Source organism: Poromitra crassiceps, assembly GCF_964638095.1.
Source record: "Poromitra crassiceps genome assembly, chromosome: 22".
NCBI classification, from domain to species: Eukaryota; Metazoa; Chordata; class Actinopteri; order Beryciformes; family Melamphaidae; genus Poromitra; species Poromitra crassiceps.
Window position 1 is genome coordinate 19,050,578 of NC_139647.1, and position 16,511 is coordinate 19,067,088.

The window sequence follows — 16,511 nt, forward strand, 5'->3', positions numbered from 1 at the left end:
GTGTGCTGGGTTTAACAATAGGCATTGTACTCAAATTGAGTGGAATTTATGTATATGAAGGGGTTCCAATAAAAGTGCCTGCAGAGCAGCAATGGACAAAATACAAATGCATCTTCCTCACTGGTTTCACAGGGGCGTTGAAGCAAAATTGCAACAAATTCTATACGGCTCAGTGGTTAGTACTGTTGCCTCACAGCAAGAAGGTCACGGGTTCGAACCCCGGTCCGTCCCAGAGTATTCGTGTGGGTTTTCTCCGGGTGCTCCGGTTTCCTCCCACCATCAAAGACATGTATGTTAGGGTTAATACTCCTGCAGTGCCCCTGAGCAAGGCACTGGCAAAATAATTGGAGTTGGTTGCCGGGCGCTGCACTGCGGCTGCCCACTGCTCCTAGTTCTAGGAAGGTTCCTAGTAGAGGATGGGTCAAATGCTAGAGGATGAATTTCCCCATGGGGATAAATAAAGGATAACTCATCATTGTGACCTGCTCCATCAAAATAAGTCTGATGTTGTCCTGGTGTGTTTGTGTGGAAACGTGATTTTATGAGGAAAATATAGATTTGAGCTGTTTTGGGGTTTCAGCAGATTTGAGTAAAAATAAAGCCTTGGCTTTCATTCTGTGTAAAGATTCTTGTGAAATTTGAATGTTGAATATACTTTTGAAGCTCATAAAGGTAGGGTGAAAAAGAGAACTTAGCTTACTTTTGTCAGATTTTGAGGCCCCTTTTTCTCAAAAACACATTTTGGAAAAAGTCAAGACATACTGTACTGTAAAGGGCTTCATTTGATATCAGCAGAAAGCTTCTTACAATCTCTTTCCAAGAGGATAACGCTCAAAATGGTTTGAGGGGTCAATGTGACCCCCCTGGGTCACCAGCTCACAGTTGTTGTGTACTAAAATGGCCAATTATATATATTATTATATAAAGGTACATTGATGCGTTCCTGAAACAGGAAAGAAATCTCATCCTCTTGAGTTTTTTTTGTAAAGGCTGTTGTTATTTTAATACTAGCAAATGGCCTTTGGTGTATGCTTTCTCCCAAAAAAAATATTTTGAGTGCCAAATTTGAGCTCTGCCGTAAGACACAAGAACACACACAACACTGCCTACTGGCACACATGAACAGTCTCAAACACACAATATGCAGGGAAATATCGATTAATTTGCACACGCACATTTTATAAGGCTATAAGACACGAGAACATATGTTCCAAGGTCCACAGTGCGACCTACACACAAACAACCATACATAGATACGACTGTATATATAAGATCAATGATATACTCTTCTAATGCCAACCTTACCAGCATGCAACCTCCTACACACTCCCACTCGCATGCACGTGACACGTGCAGAGTCAGAAAGTTGGATTTCACCGCCAGTGGCAATTTTTTTAAATCACAATATCCAATCTCAATATTCAGTAAAAAAAATATATAAATTGTCACTTGGACAGTGCATTAGTTGGCTGTCCCCCGCATCAAAGACCACATGTATAGAAATGTACCACATGTATAGAAAAGTGACACATAGTGCATGCAAGCGACTGCACCACTTAGAAATACATATGCCTTGAATGTACAGTACAGACATATGTACAGATCCCAAACAGAGCATGCAAACGTTGTCTAGATTATTCCAGGGCAAAGGAATGTGAAAACAAAACCAGGACAGTGTGTAGAGACGGAGCAGGTGCCTTGCGTCATACTGTTGTCTAAGATGAAGGCTGGCCAGACTCAGATCTACGTCAGAGCTAGTCTCGCAGTGCCAGCCGTAGGAAGCTCGATGACGTCGACGGTGGGTCTGACTACGTGAGACTACGTCAGAGCCTTGCTTCTTAACTAGTTTGCTTATTCTGCCAGCATCCTAGGTCTTAATGTTTCTTCCCTAAAAGTGCGAGGCAGCTGGATTCACGCGAGATCACGATCACACGTCAATTCCACCAATCTATTGGCTTGAATCCCAACAAATCGGCGTCCTATGAGGCAGCTCCAGGGGCGGGCTTTGGTGTGACGCCTGTGAGCGCGAACCCGTGATAGACAGATGGTTCATCCAATCATCACCAGGTATTTTTTGAAAGTGCCTGACGTTTGAAACGGTTTCCCGAGCGACTCATTCCCAGATGGCTATGTGAAAACAAACCATCAGGCAGCGTCAGGTTATTTCAGAAGTGCAGAATGTTACATACTTTCAGTCAGTAGGGTTAGGTCCAGTGTCTAGATCTGGATACATCTAGTCTAGTCTAGTTTAGGCTGTATATAGCCCTTTGTCAGTCAAGTCTCAAACGGCTTTACATACCATCCATAATATACTATATACATGCAGGGACGTGCAGAGAACATTAGAGGGGCAGGGGCTCAAATTCATAAAAGGGCAGGGCGGCGGCATAAATTTGAGGCAATTTGAAGGCCAATTTAGGGGTATAACTCATTTTAAATATTCCGATTTGAACCAGATTTAGAGGAATATCTCATTTTAGGATGAGACTTTGACAAACATACATACCTGATTCACGTTGACTGACTGATATATCTGTCAGACTGTGTGCGCCTGTGCTGCTGCTGTCCGTCTGCATGGTTGCTCTGGCTGAGTGGAGTGCGCACTGCTGGAGTGGGTGGGGAAGGACCACGTGCGTTTTTGGGTTGGTGCCTTCAGGGGCGGTTTAGAAAAACACTGCTCCATGCAGAGGCCTATTACAAATGGTGCATTCAAGGCCAAGAGAGCTCGGAAAAGGCATTTCTCTTTGAATGCTGCCTTCAGTGATGGCATGGAAAGGGCAATTTCCATACAAAGCATCATTAGAAATGCATTCATGGTCAGGAAAGGGCCCTTTTTATTTTATTTTTTCATGTGTCTGAGCTGTTTGTTTTGTTCATGTGTTGTTGGAATGAAAATGAAAAATGTATTATAATAAAAAAAGAAAAGAAAAAAAAAGCACTTTTTACAGACTGAAAAAAAGGCAGGGGCTCAAGCCCCCTTTCATGTCTATGTGTGCACGTGCCTGTATACATGATACATTATACATACTGTATAAATTCTGTACACATATGTATCCTATTCTTCCCATACTATACATACTTCATATACACTGTGGTGGTAACAACATCATTCGAACATCCAAACTCCCCAATTTGTGTCAGTTTTGGTTCAGGCATTAAGATTCCTTCCTCAATCTTTTGTCACAATAACGATTTAAACCTGGATGTCATAATTTAATCATATTTTAGAACTTGTGAGACTCGACCAACACACATGCGTGAATCCACTGGCAGGCACACATACACACTACAAACGTTTCCACATACGCACCAATCGCACACGCACACATACCCGCATAATACACTTGCTTACGCAAACGAACACACAGAAGACATAAGAAACTCCTACTGCCCACACACTGGCACTCGCACAGACACACAAGCGCGCGCGCGCACGCATGCACACACGCGCACACACACGCACACAAATCTCCACCAGCAGATCAATGTGCAGGCAGCTTATATAAGTGAGAGTGGGAGGCGGAAAGCTATTTTGGGACCAGAAAGAAGCAAGTGTGCGTGTGTGCACGCGCATGTGTGTGTGGCTATTGTATCTATATCGATTTGTGTGTGTGTGTGTGTGTGTGTGTGTGTGTCTGTGTGTAGGACTAAGCCACTAAGGTATGTATCCATAAGCACTCTGATTCAGTGGGTTTCATAACCAGTCAAGTTTGAAGTGAAGTTTGACTGGAAACCTCTGGCAGCTTAAAGAGCCTCTGTGCCGACGATCCGCACAGTCGCACCCTGGGGCTTCTTGTGGAAGTTTTCAAAGTCCCCGATTCCACAGAGCTGTGCAACGACTGGAAAATACCTACAGGTTCACTTCTTATAACCATAGACATATCGAACGCACCCAGAGTGTCATACCTACAGGTTCACTTCTTATAACCATAGACATATCGAACGCACCCTGAGTGCCATACCTACAGGTTCACTTCTTATAACCATAGACATATCGAACGCACCCAGAGTGCCATACCTACAGGTTCAGTTCTTATAACCATAGACATATCGAACGCACCCAGAGTGTCATACCTACAGGTTCACTTCTTATAACCATAGACATATCGAACGCACCCAGAGTGTCATACCTACAGGTTCACTTCTTATAACCATAGACATATCGAACGCACCCAGAGTGTCATACCTACAGGTTCACTTCTTATAACCATAGACATATCGAACGCACCCAGAGTGCCATACCTACAGGTTCACTTCTTATAACCAGACATATCGAACGCACCCAGAGTGTCATACCTACAGGTTCACTTCTTATAACCATAGACATATCGAACACACCCAGTGTGCCATACCTACAGGTTCACTTCTTATAACCAGACATATCGAACGCACCCAGAGTGTCATACCTACAGGTTCACTTCTTATAACCATAGACATATCGAACACACCCAGTGTCATACCTACAGGTTCACTTCTTATAACCATAGACATATCGAACGCACCCAGAGTGTCATACCTACAGGTTCACTTCTTATAACCATAGACATATCGAACGCACCCAGAGTGTCATACCTACAGGTTCACTTCTTATAACCAGACATATCGAACGCACCCAGAGTGCCATACCTACAGGTTCACTTCTTATAACCATAGACATATCGAACACACCCAGTGTGCCATACCTACAGGTTCACTTCTTATAACCAGACATATCGAACGCACCCAGAGTGTCATACCTACAGGTTCACTTCTTATAACCATAGACATATCGAACGCACCCAGTGTCATACCTACAGGTTCACTTCTTATAACCAGACATATCGAACGCACCCAGTGTCATACCTACAGGTTCACTTCTTATAACCATAGACATATCGAACGCACCCAGAGTGTCATACCTACAGGTTCACTTCTTATAACCAGACATATCGAACGCACCCAGTGTCATACCTACAGGTTCACTTCTTATAACCATAGACATATCGAACACACCCAGAGTGTCATACCTACAGGTTCACTTCTTATAACCATAGACATATCGAACGCACCCAGAGTGTCATACCTACAGGTTCACTTCTTATAACCATAGACATATCGAACGCACCCAGAGTGCCATACCTACAGGTTCACTTCTTATAACCAGACATATCGAACGCATCCAGAGTGCCACAGCATCAGCATCTGTCTATTCTGCATAGCTGTGATAAACATGGCTAAATGCAGTTTTGATTCAAAATGGATCGATGATGTACGTGACAGAAATACTTTTTTTTTTGTCTTGTGGATTTTTTCATATCAAGGACCCTCTTATGTAGTACACATTCAGCCCACGGACCTCCATTTGACCCAAATCATATTTTTACTGTTAGATACATTTTGTCCAGAATTCCACAACTATCTGTATTTTAGGCAGAGAAATAACAGTGAAACTATGACCAAAATAATCTAAATTTCTTCGACATTCTCTAATTATATTAACTTCTTGTAAATTGAAGGCCATTGCTGGGGACACCCTGGAACCACCTCAAGGACCCCTGACCCCACATTGAGAACCACCGTTCATTGTAAATTTCAAGATGTCTTGTTTTTAATATAAATAGTTTTGAGTGCATAATTGATGAGCAAATTGCTTCCAAACTGTGTACTGTTGTTTCCCACCCAGGCACTACAGATGACTTCAATTCTGGCACCCATGGGTGCCCCTCCTACCACTTTCTCATTCCAACCCCCTCCCAAAAAACCCTAACCTTGTTTGCAAGATGGATAACCTCGCGAGATCAAAAGAGATACCGTAATGTGGAGCTAAACCGTCCATCTGGCAGCGTCAGGTTAAAAAAAACCTTGCATTCCCCGAAATCTCCATTCCAAAACACGGTATTTCAGTCAACATTATTTTCTCAAAGATCACCAAGTTATAATTTAATCTTCAGATATAAATCTTTACTACCACGGGTGTTAGCAGTCTGATCAAGTCTACCATCTGGTTTTGGCATTTGTATGCTGTGACATTGTCCTCCTCCATGGCCAACGTTGGTCTCACTTCAGGCTCAGTAAAAGGTAAGAAAGTCTCTCCTGTGACGCTGCAGAGCTTTCTTTAGCTTAGCACTGAGAAGAAGATCCTCTCAGTTGACGCAAAGGTTAGCAGCAGCCAGAGGGGCTGTGCCGAGATCAGCATACAGATCCAAAAGTTTGTCTTTGTTCATGTGATTCGGCTTGTCTGTGGGTTCTGGTGGAAAGCTAGTCTGTGAAGGGAAATTCAGCGGCTCTCGCCTCCCTCACAGAATGCATCAATGTTATAAGGATTATTTTACAGGTTCTGTTCTGGCAGCCACCCTACTGTATATAGGCCTACTCTAACACTACTGTATATAGGCCTACTCTAACACTACTCTATGCATTCTCAATATGCTCATGTTCTCGATTGAAAATCAAAGCTATATATAAAAGTAATAGTCGTCAATTTCAGGAAAACTGTCTTGGAGGCGGATCTGTATTTTAATTTAAATAGTTTTGTTGTACTGTTCCTCTTGTACTTATAGAGCAACAACTGCATTTTTTCTTCTTCCTTTGCTTGAATTAACACCGGTTTCCCACCTACCCTCAGCTTCCATGACTCTACTCTCCAATCTGTTTAAATGCTAAAGTGAGTCTATAATTTGCTAAATTGTTTGACACCATGTTTAACTCCTTGGTCAATTCGTTTTGAAGCCATTTTCTCAATTGTGGATTTGGTAGAGCATGCTGTACCATATGTTGAATTGTAAACTCTAAGTATGTTGTCATACACTATGGTACAATTCATATTGGTTGAACCAGTATGAGTTTTTTGAAGGATGATACTGATATTCATGGTCTTTGAATGTGACATTTAATTATTTTTTTTAACAAACAATGATTCGGTGTATTCTCAGATGCTCATCTATCTTGACAAGTTGTCATGGTATCAATCCAGAAGGTCGGTGGTTCGATCCCCGGCTCCTCCAGTCTGCATGTCAAAGTGTCCTTGGGCAAGACACTGAACCCCAAGTTGCTCCCGATGGCTGTGCTGCCAGCACCCTGCGTGGCAGCTTGCAGCCTTCGGTGTGTGAATGGGTGAATGTAGGCACATTGTAAAGCGCTTTGGATAAAAGCGCTATATAAATGCAGTCCATTTGACCATTTACCAAGGTAGAAGAGAATCTGAAACAGCTCTTTAGGGCACAGTGACCCAATGCGCCTATTGGGTCACTTATTCAATAGTAGGAAAACTCTGGGGCAAATTATGGCCATTACATGAAGAATTAATTTCATTACACCTCCAATTGGCAGTGAACAGCATGACTCCTCGTTATCCGATGTTCAAGTCCAATATCTCCCCATTCATGTCTGACCCGACACACACGTAACGACATGACATGCTTTCCTCTCTATGTGCTGCTGACCTGACACGTCTGCATCCTGCCTCCATGGTGATGCGGGTGGATGAGGCCTCCGCTGTCTGGCGTTTGGTGTCAAAGGATCTTCAGTTTTTCTCTGCTTCTTCCATCTAGTGGCTGAGAGAGGCTTTACAGGAGGTTCAAGGTGACCCAGCAGAACCGCACAGAACTAAGGAGATATACTCTGAGGTGGAACAACAAAGAGGGTAATGCACAGCTGAGGATTTTGTTTCATTGGCTATGTCTGGATCAAATGTATTGGCTACTACAAACTTCTACATCATTGTCAAGGAACCCCCCCCCCCCCCCCCCCATATAGAACTTTGCAACAATAATGTATAGACTAACAACAATTAATGTTAAATGTAACTTGATTTAAAGATGATAAAAACAAATACATCGTAGCTTACTGCTAATGTACAGACCTAGCACTACATTTCTTTGCCTTGCCTGAGGCGCCTTCGCTGCACGGCCACAGGAGCACAGCATCCAGTCAACAATGGCACCCAACCAGCAGGGGGCATTCAGGGTTGCGTGGTAGTATGCCATTGACTGCACACAGTAGGCAAGGCAAATAAATGTATGTATAGACCTTGAAAATACAATAGTGGTTAATAGATATATAACCATATAATGGTTTATAGTTTAATTATGCACTGTGTAAATGCTACATTAGAGCAATTGCATTTGGAGAAAATGTAAATTATGCCATTTATTGATTGTATTGTAATGGTGGTTGGTAGATTTGAGTTCTAGCCATTGACATATATCTAGCACAGGTTTTATCACAACTATTTGGGAGAAAAACACCAATGGCACGGTTTTTTTCTAGGCAAAGTAAGGTAAAGTATTTTTACATTTCATTTTTGCTTCCAGTTTGTTTTTTGTTGACAGTGGTGCTGATGCTGCGTGTGAGAAATGAATCTGAGTAGTAAGTGCCTTAATCTTGGCCTGTGCTGAGCCCTTCTGGTGATCTGCTGCAACTACAGTTTTGGACTAGCTGATGCCAATGAATTAATTTTGTGAACTGCTGCTGTGGATTGCTGGTAGCATGTCAGCCTTTTATTTTATTTTATTATCCCCATATGATCTGATCTCATCTGTTCATTGTCGATTTAACATAGAGTATCTATTAGATTTGTAAACATCTCACATACTTTTCCTGTAAAAATATCACCCTTTATGCACATGCAGGCAGATACAAACATTGTATACACCAAAGGAGATTCTTTTTGTTTTAATCATAAAGCATTGGTTTACAAAAATTACAATCATTTGACAATGATTTGGTGGGCATACTGTAGCAACCTCAGAATTGAAAAATAAAGAAATCAACAATAAAAGCTCGTGCAGACTGCCTGATGTGTGTTTGCCGTTTGTATCTGTGTGTGTCTCTAGTCCAGAGCCGTGGCAGAGCTGTAAGTTGCTTGTGTAGTGCTGCAGTATACCATTTGTTGCCGTGTGTCATTGTCATGGCGACTCAATGTGGTTGTGACAGCTACTTGGTTGTCGTGGCACCTTAGTGTGACTGCAGCGGCTAGTATTCGGTGCCTTTCGTTACGCTTTCTGGGGTGTTTCCTGGTGTGGTTGTCATGGTGCTTTGGTGTTCAGCACCTCGACAGTCTTGCGGCCGTAGTGCCAGTAGCTGTAGCCTGATGCTGCTGTAGTCACTGCTGTAACGTACCTACAATGCAAAACATGATATCATTTAAACGACAAGCATGGATCATTGTGAGGAATGATAAATGTTGATCCAAAGCTTGTCCATTTGTCGGTGGAAATTCAATTAAAGCAGATATGGAGGCTGTGACAACTCTGACAATTAGCTGTGTGTCAATGTCTAAATAACAACTGGACAAAAAAGACAGCTGAAGAGTGTGTGTAGGTCTATTGAGCAATATCATGTAAACCTGAATAGCCTGATGATAGATTGGTTTTCAGCTTTAGTTTTATGTGACACAGTAACCTATCTGTTTTAGCACTAGTCTTTCCTCCAAAACACTGAGGTGTAGCTTGAAAAGTCAACTCAGTTAACCTGATAAAAACTAGCCAGGAAACAAGCAACCGATGTTAAACATCAACATGTGACTAGTTAACAAGCTGACAGTATCTAAACTCCAAATGGATCAGATGTATTGGTAGCTAAATGCTCAGTTCCCGGGCCTTTTAGGTCTGTTGAGACAGAAGTCCAGTCTGCTGTTGACAGCTATTGTTGCTCAAGAGTTGTAGACCTCCAATATGGCCGCCAAAGAGAGAGCTACATCATCTGAAAGCCCTCTACTTCCAAATACTAGTATCTCAGATTCAGATTCAGATTCATTTATTAAGGACTGCACAACAAAGTCGGCAGAATTTGCTTTCGGTACAGCAATTGTTAAGCACATGAATATTGTGTCAGCATGAGACATTACAGTACATAGACAGACATATGGCAACATAAATACAGAACATTCAACATATACATTGCTGGAGAGGTATACAGTGAGGTTTCAGAGGTGAGTGGAGTTCAGAAACCTGATGGCAGTGGGGAAAAAACTGTTTTTGAATAGAGTTGTTTTGGTGGAAATTGATCTGTAGCGCCGTCCAGAGGGCAACAGTTGGAACAGGTGATTGGCTGGGTGAGATGGGTCAGAAACTATTTTTTGTGCTCTTGTGATTGTCCGTTTATGGTAGAGAGTGTCTAGTGATGGGAGTTGGGTACCTATGATTTTTGAAGCTTTTTTTATTATTCGTTGGAGTTTGTTGCGTGAGTGACTGTCCAGATTGCCGTACCAGATGGTTATGGATGAGGTGAGGATGCTTTCAAGGATGGCTGTATAGAACTGGAGGAGCAGATTGCATTTTACTTTGAATTTTTTTCTAATACTGTATTGAAGTTATAATTTCTCCCCAAACATGCCAGTTTCCTGATGACTTTAAAACTAAAAATACAAAATTCCAAATAAAGCCGCTCTCTATAAAGTGTCAGGGCAAATACATGGCGGTCTGCAATGGACACTGGATCAACATCCATCTACTTGTCAGAGATACAACCTTTTGTTAACAGCTGCTGTAATGTGCAATCACAGCAGGCTAAATGATCAAAAATGAAGTCATGGAGGAATTGTGGATGTTATCATAGTGACTAACTATTATTTTGGAGTGGCTAACTGTGAATGTGTGTGTGTATATGTATATGTAAAATGTTTGTTTTACCATAGGCACTGCAACAGCACACTGTCTGTATATTGGAAGACTGGGGCCGCCAGGGAAGCTGCTACCAGAAGGAGCTGGATGGCCGTGTTCGCCTACACACACACACACACACACACACACACACACACACACACACACACACACACACACACACACACACACACACACACACACACACACACACACACACACACACACACACACAGTACAGTAGAGTAAATTGTTACATCATGTGGGATGAAACGTCAGAGATAGTGTGGAGACAGTGGTATTGCTGCTGATGACAGGACATGATAGAGTAGGATTTCAGTGAGGTCATGTGAGACTAAATGTTGAGAGATGTGTGTGAAAATTATATATATATACACATATATACATTATATATATGTGTATGTATTTAAATGAAAAACTGAAAGCTTTATGGGGGAAAATACTGAAATATAGTGTGAGTGTGGTTGAGATGAAATCAAATCAATTACTGTATTCTATTAGATCCTAACTAATGGATGCATATAATAGGAAAATGTTCTCTAACACTACCTAAATTATTAATACAACTGGGTACAAGGCTAGATGAAGAAAGATGAATAGTACGACTAATAACGATAACAGAAAATACGAAAAAAAAGTACATGGATTGATTATAAGATAGATTCCTCAGGATTGGGTGAGATGTCATCTTTAATTTTAAACAAATATTCAGATTAACTCTTTTTTTTTAAATGGGGCTTGAGACAGACAACCCGTCCTTGAGGTCAAACAGAAAATTGACCCTGGGTGCTTCTAAAGAAAGCAGAATGGATATTGGCATTCTGAATTTTTATCATTTGCAATTCTTTTGCCCCATGCACCATCTTTTTTCAATCGTTCAGTTAAGAGAAAAAATTATAGTTCCAAAATGATCTTCTGTGCGGGAAGGCTGTGTACTTGCTAAGTCTCCACTCTAGTATAGCACAAATCCAAATGCTATTTAAAGCAGAGCATAGGGGGATAGTGGGCGGCTGTGTGTGCGCGCGCGCGCGCGTGTGTGTGTGATTGTGTGTGCGTGTGCGTGCGTCTCTCACCTTGCTGAAGAGTGTGGGTTTGAGCTGGGCTGTGGTGTAGCAGGGGTTGAAAAACTTACTGAGGGTCACCTGCGGAGAGATTCCGGGAGAGGCGGAGACAGAGAGTTTCAAAGTATTTTCATTTTCTTCACAAAGATATGATATGGGACGGGTATCGAAAAGCGGTTCTTAATTGTTACTGGTTCCTGATTGGTCGGTACCAAAATATCAATAAGCTTCTGGACAAATCGGTATCGGTATTTATGCAACGTTAATTAATTCTAACCGTCCATTATTGGTGACGAAGCTGCCAGCATCAGGCAAATACTGCTTAACTGCATGTTTACGTTCTGTACTCTACACTCCTGTCTAGCGGTGGGGATTCAGACCTGGGAAGGACCCGGACCCTATTACAAATTTCTCAAAACCCGAAAATCAATAGGGTCCGAGCTTATCAAATATCATAATCTTGCTTCTGACTCAGCCCAGTCTTAGTGCAATTAAGTATCACTCCAGCACTTTGGCTCATTGGTACAGGCTCTTATTGTAGTATTTTTTGATGTGCTGATGTTAATTGTTTAATTGTTTGATGTTGTGTTGTTGTTGTGGGTTTTTTTTACTGTGTGTTTTTATTGGACCTTGTGTCTGCTAATAAAGATTGACTGATTGATTGATTGATTGATTGATTGATTGATATTCGATACTGCTATTGAGACTAGCAGGTCCTGGCTAATAACGTAACATTATGTCTCGAGAGGTGAGAGCCATGTGATTTTCAAATCACTGGTGCACAAGCGTACAATACAATACATCGATTGTCTAAAGTTTTTGAATTCAATTCAATTGCTTGCAAACCACCGTTAAACTGAACAAAGAAGAATGGAATTGTCTCACTCCCTCGTTGGCTTCATTTCTCATGTGGTCAATTGGTTGCTTGCTGGGATGGCTGAACGTGCAAAGCGGTAAACAACATCATTTAGGAGACGGGGTACTAGGCAGACTCAGAGACAGATGATGGGGTACTAGGCAGACTCAGAGACAGAAGCAGAGACAGATGCAGCGTGTTTTGACAGGTCTTGTACAAAACAGTTAAAGGTTCCGGTATTCATATTTGAAGAAGAAGAGAAGAGGAAGAAGATTTGATTAGTTTAACGTGTGTTTGTTTGTGTGTGTGTGTGTAATGTATGCGTATCTACGTATACATATACATGACTTACCGGTGGAGGTACAGTCTTGTATCTGACCCAGAAGACGGCAGCTATCAAACCAATGTCTCTGAAAATCACCAGAGCTGTCAATGGAGCTGAAACACAGAAAATGAATAATAAATAACTGCGTAATATTATGATCATAACTATTACTGTCCAGTGAAATACAATAAGGTGAAAAAACAAGTGATTGTTTAATGGCTCATCCAATGTGAAAAATGCAAAACAACACGCACACAAACACACACACACACACACACACACACACACACACACACACACACACACACACACACACACACACACACACACACACACACACACACACACACACACACACACACACACACACACACACACACCTACCTGGTATGAGTTCAGCATAGGTGAGGCTGACATATAAAACGCTGATGAGGATCTTATCAGCCAATGGGTCGAGAGCACTGCCCAACGCCGACTTCTGAGTGGGCCATGTTCTGGCAATGTAACCGTCCAACTGAGAGAGACAGAGACAGACACAATGTAACTGTCCAACTGAGAGAGACAGAGGCAGACACAATGTAACCGTCCAACTGAGAGAGACAGAGACAGACACAATGTAACCGTCCAACTGAGAGAGACAGAGACAGACACAATGTAACTGTCCAACTGTGAGAGACAGAGACAGACACAATGTAACTGTCCAACTGAGAGAGACAGAGACAGACACAATGTAACTGTCCAACTGAGAGAGACAGAGACAGACACAATGTAACTGTCCAACTGTGAGAGACAGAGACAGACACAATGTAACTGTCCAACTCAGATAGACCGAGGCAGATACAATGTAAACATCCAACTGTGAGAGACAGAGACAGACACAATGTAACTGTCCAACTCAGATAGACCGAGGCAGATACAATGTAACTGTCCAACTGTGAGAGACAGAGACAGACACAATGTAACTGTCCAACTGAGAGAGACAGACTATACCAGGGATTTTGTTTACAACAGCTTTCCAGCACAAAGGTCTATCTAGGGCAAATGTGATTATCTGAAAGTTTTATTATAAGTGAGTGTGCTGAAATGTCCACTGTGCTCAAGTTATCAGGGCATTATTGGGGGACAACATGATGATATTGATATTATCTCTGACAAGCGAACGCACACACACACACACACACACACACACACACACACACACACACACACACACGTATGATAATTATTTCAATCTGGGCTATTTTAGTGTCTACATACTGTACTAGCAGGGTTGCATGCCATTAACTTGACATTCAGTCAGTTAAAAATAATAGAGCAATATATTCACCTTATTCTTTGCCCATACAAGGACGCATGACGTCATTTTGTAATCGTCTTTCCGGTTTTAGACACGGAAGTAGATTACGCCTACCGTAGCCATTTTTAGACTTGCAAAAAAGCTGTTTTCAAGCAAAAACAAACAAACTTTTAAAGTTTTAATATTTTTCGGGTGAGAACGTAACATATATGTGACCAGTTTATCAGAATAACGCCTATTGGAAATATTTAACGAGCAGCGAGGACTGGGAGCGCTGGCTGTGCTGACACCGGTCGGACAGCTATCTGTCAAACCCTACTGTAGTTAGGCTACTGGCAGTGAGTAAACACTGTCGACGTGCTTTTGTAACTAACGTTAAATGCCGACCGGGTACGTACAGCCATCGGCTCCTCGCAGCAGTAACGCTATGAACATGTAACTGAAGTTGGCCGCAGTGTGTAGCTTAATTCTGAATGTTGCCAAACTTCATTCATTATTATAGTGACGTTTGGTTTTGAAATTGGCCGCCAACTAGCGCTGAACCGGAAAAACAAATACAATTGCGTGTAATGCGGAAGAGAGAAAAAGTGGGCGTGGTGAATAAGGTGAATAGAGCAACTGCTACTAAAAGAGCATTCATTCCCCATCACTCCATAGTTTCAATGTGACGACCTTCTCAAGCTAAAAGCATCGGAATCGTGAAGAAGTCCCCCTGCTGAGAATAGAGATGAATTAAGATGAACAACTGTTTTAGTATGTACTACTTGTGTGTCAGAGTGTGTATTACCAGGTCAGTAGCTCCAGCCAGTGTGAACAGAGCTAGACTGAGGTGAAAGTGCTGCTGGATGATCAGGTGAGCCAGGAACGGAGCCAACACAATACGACACACGCACAACAGGTTAGGTATCGTCCACGGGTTCTCATACTGCAGAAAAAAGATGACATTAGTCAGTTATATATATATATATATATATATATATATATATATATATATATATATAGAGAGAGAGAGAGAGAGAGAGAGAGAGATAACGATAAGTCTCATTTAAGTCTTGATTTTACAGGGATAACACAGACCACAATACATAAGCAGTCAGACATACAGGTAAACAAACATTCGGACAGGTAGGTAAACAGTCAGTCAGACTTGAGACAGACAGGTAGTCAGTCAGTCAGTCAGTCAGTCAGACAGACAGACAGACAGAGGTAAACAGTCAGACAGACAGAGGTAAACAGTCAGTCAGTCAGTCAGATAGAGGTAAACAGTCAGTCAGTCAGTCAGTCAGTCAGACAGACAGAGGTAAACAGTCAGTCAGTCAGACAGACAGACAGAGGTAGTCAGTCAGTCAGTCAGTCAGACAGAGGTAAACAGTCAGTCAGTCAGTCAGACAGACAGACAGAGGTAAACAGTCAGTCAGTCAGATAGAGGTAAACAGTCAGTCAGTCAGACAGACAGAGGTAGTCAGTCAGTCAGACAGACAGACAGAGGTAGTCAGTCAGTCAGTCAGACAGACAGACAGACAGACAGACAGAGGTAGTCAGTCAGTCAGACAGACAGAGGTAAACAGTCAGACAGACAGAGGTAAACAGTCAGTCAGTCAGAGGTAAACAGTCAGTCAGTCAGACAGACAGACAGAGGTAGTCAGTCAGTCAGACAGAGGTAAACAGTCAGTCAGTCAGACAGACAGAGGTAAACAGTCAGTCAGACAGACAGGTACACATTCAGTCAGACAGACGGCTCTTTACTTACCAGTTCTTTGAATTTAAACAGGCCCTCTCCCGGTACCGACCCGGCTTCAGTGCTGTCCGTTGGCGGCGAGCCTCCGGGCCCGGGAGGCTCCCGGGGCTTTCCGCTGCACAGCCCGCGCGCCCCGGGCAACAGCAGACAGCTGGCTACCGACCTCGGGTGACCTCCCCGGTAAAGGGAGAAGGTTCCGTGCGCGTGCCAGGGTCCCGGTGTGACCTCTGGGATGATTGTGCTCCAGTACGAGCCGCGGCACAGATTGACTGTGAAGGGGCACGAGCCCGGAGTGACCGGTGTGTGTGTGTTCCGCCATGACGCAGGCTCGAGCCCACACACACTCGCGGAGCGGGCGGCCAGCAAACAGCGCACGCCGCGCGGACATAGCGAGACGTGACTCTTTCTAAAACACATAAACAACATGGCAACCTCTCCGTTACCGACCCGCTGGCCTCGTGCTGTCCACTCCCGTTAACATGTTTAAGGTTTCGTTTCTGACGTTCAGGACCGAGCAAACAGCAGCTCCAGCCAGCAGGCTGCCATGTTGCCGTATTCCGATACGTGTGCGTTACGGCGTCGTAAAATTGCCACTGTCGTCAAACCTCGCGTCACTAGGCTCTTCTCGGCGAG

General features: G+C 42.8%; 1 protein-coding gene across 1 annotated transcript; it reads right to left on the reverse strand.

Annotated features, from left to right (window-relative positions):
• Positions 1-8,668: 8,668 nt before the first annotated feature.
• On the reverse strand, positions 8,669-16,425 carry LOC310796298 (cardiolipin synthase (CMP-forming)-like). The gene is made up of 7 exons (XM_083658460.1): positions 15,891-16,425; positions 14,928-15,065; positions 13,228-13,357; positions 12,871-12,956; positions 11,675-11,743; positions 10,611-10,702; positions 8,669-9,099 (listed from the first exon to the last, which is right to left on the reverse strand). Exons 1-7 carry the CDS (start codon positions 16,302-16,304, stop codon positions 9,006-9,008), a joined length of 1,023 nt encoding a protein of 340 aa, XP_083514586.1. The 5' UTR covers positions 16,305-16,425; the 3' UTR covers positions 8,669-9,005.
• Positions 16,426-16,511: the final 86 nt, after the last annotated feature.

Bases quoted from the DNA above. Each gene is read 5' to 3' on its own strand.
- LOC310796298 (XM_083658460.1), bottom strand. From the start codon at position 16,304: ATGTTGTTTATGTGTTTTAGAAAGAGTCACGTCTCGCTATGTCCGCGC. The intron at 13,358-14,927 runs GTAATACACACT...TGTCTCTCTCAG, and splicing joins TGGCTGGAGCTACTGACCTG to TTGGACGGTTACATTGCCAG. The intron at 9,100-10,610 runs GTAAAACAAACA...TTTGCATTGTAG, and splicing joins GTGCTGTTGCAGTGCCTATG to GTACGTTACAGCAGTGACTA.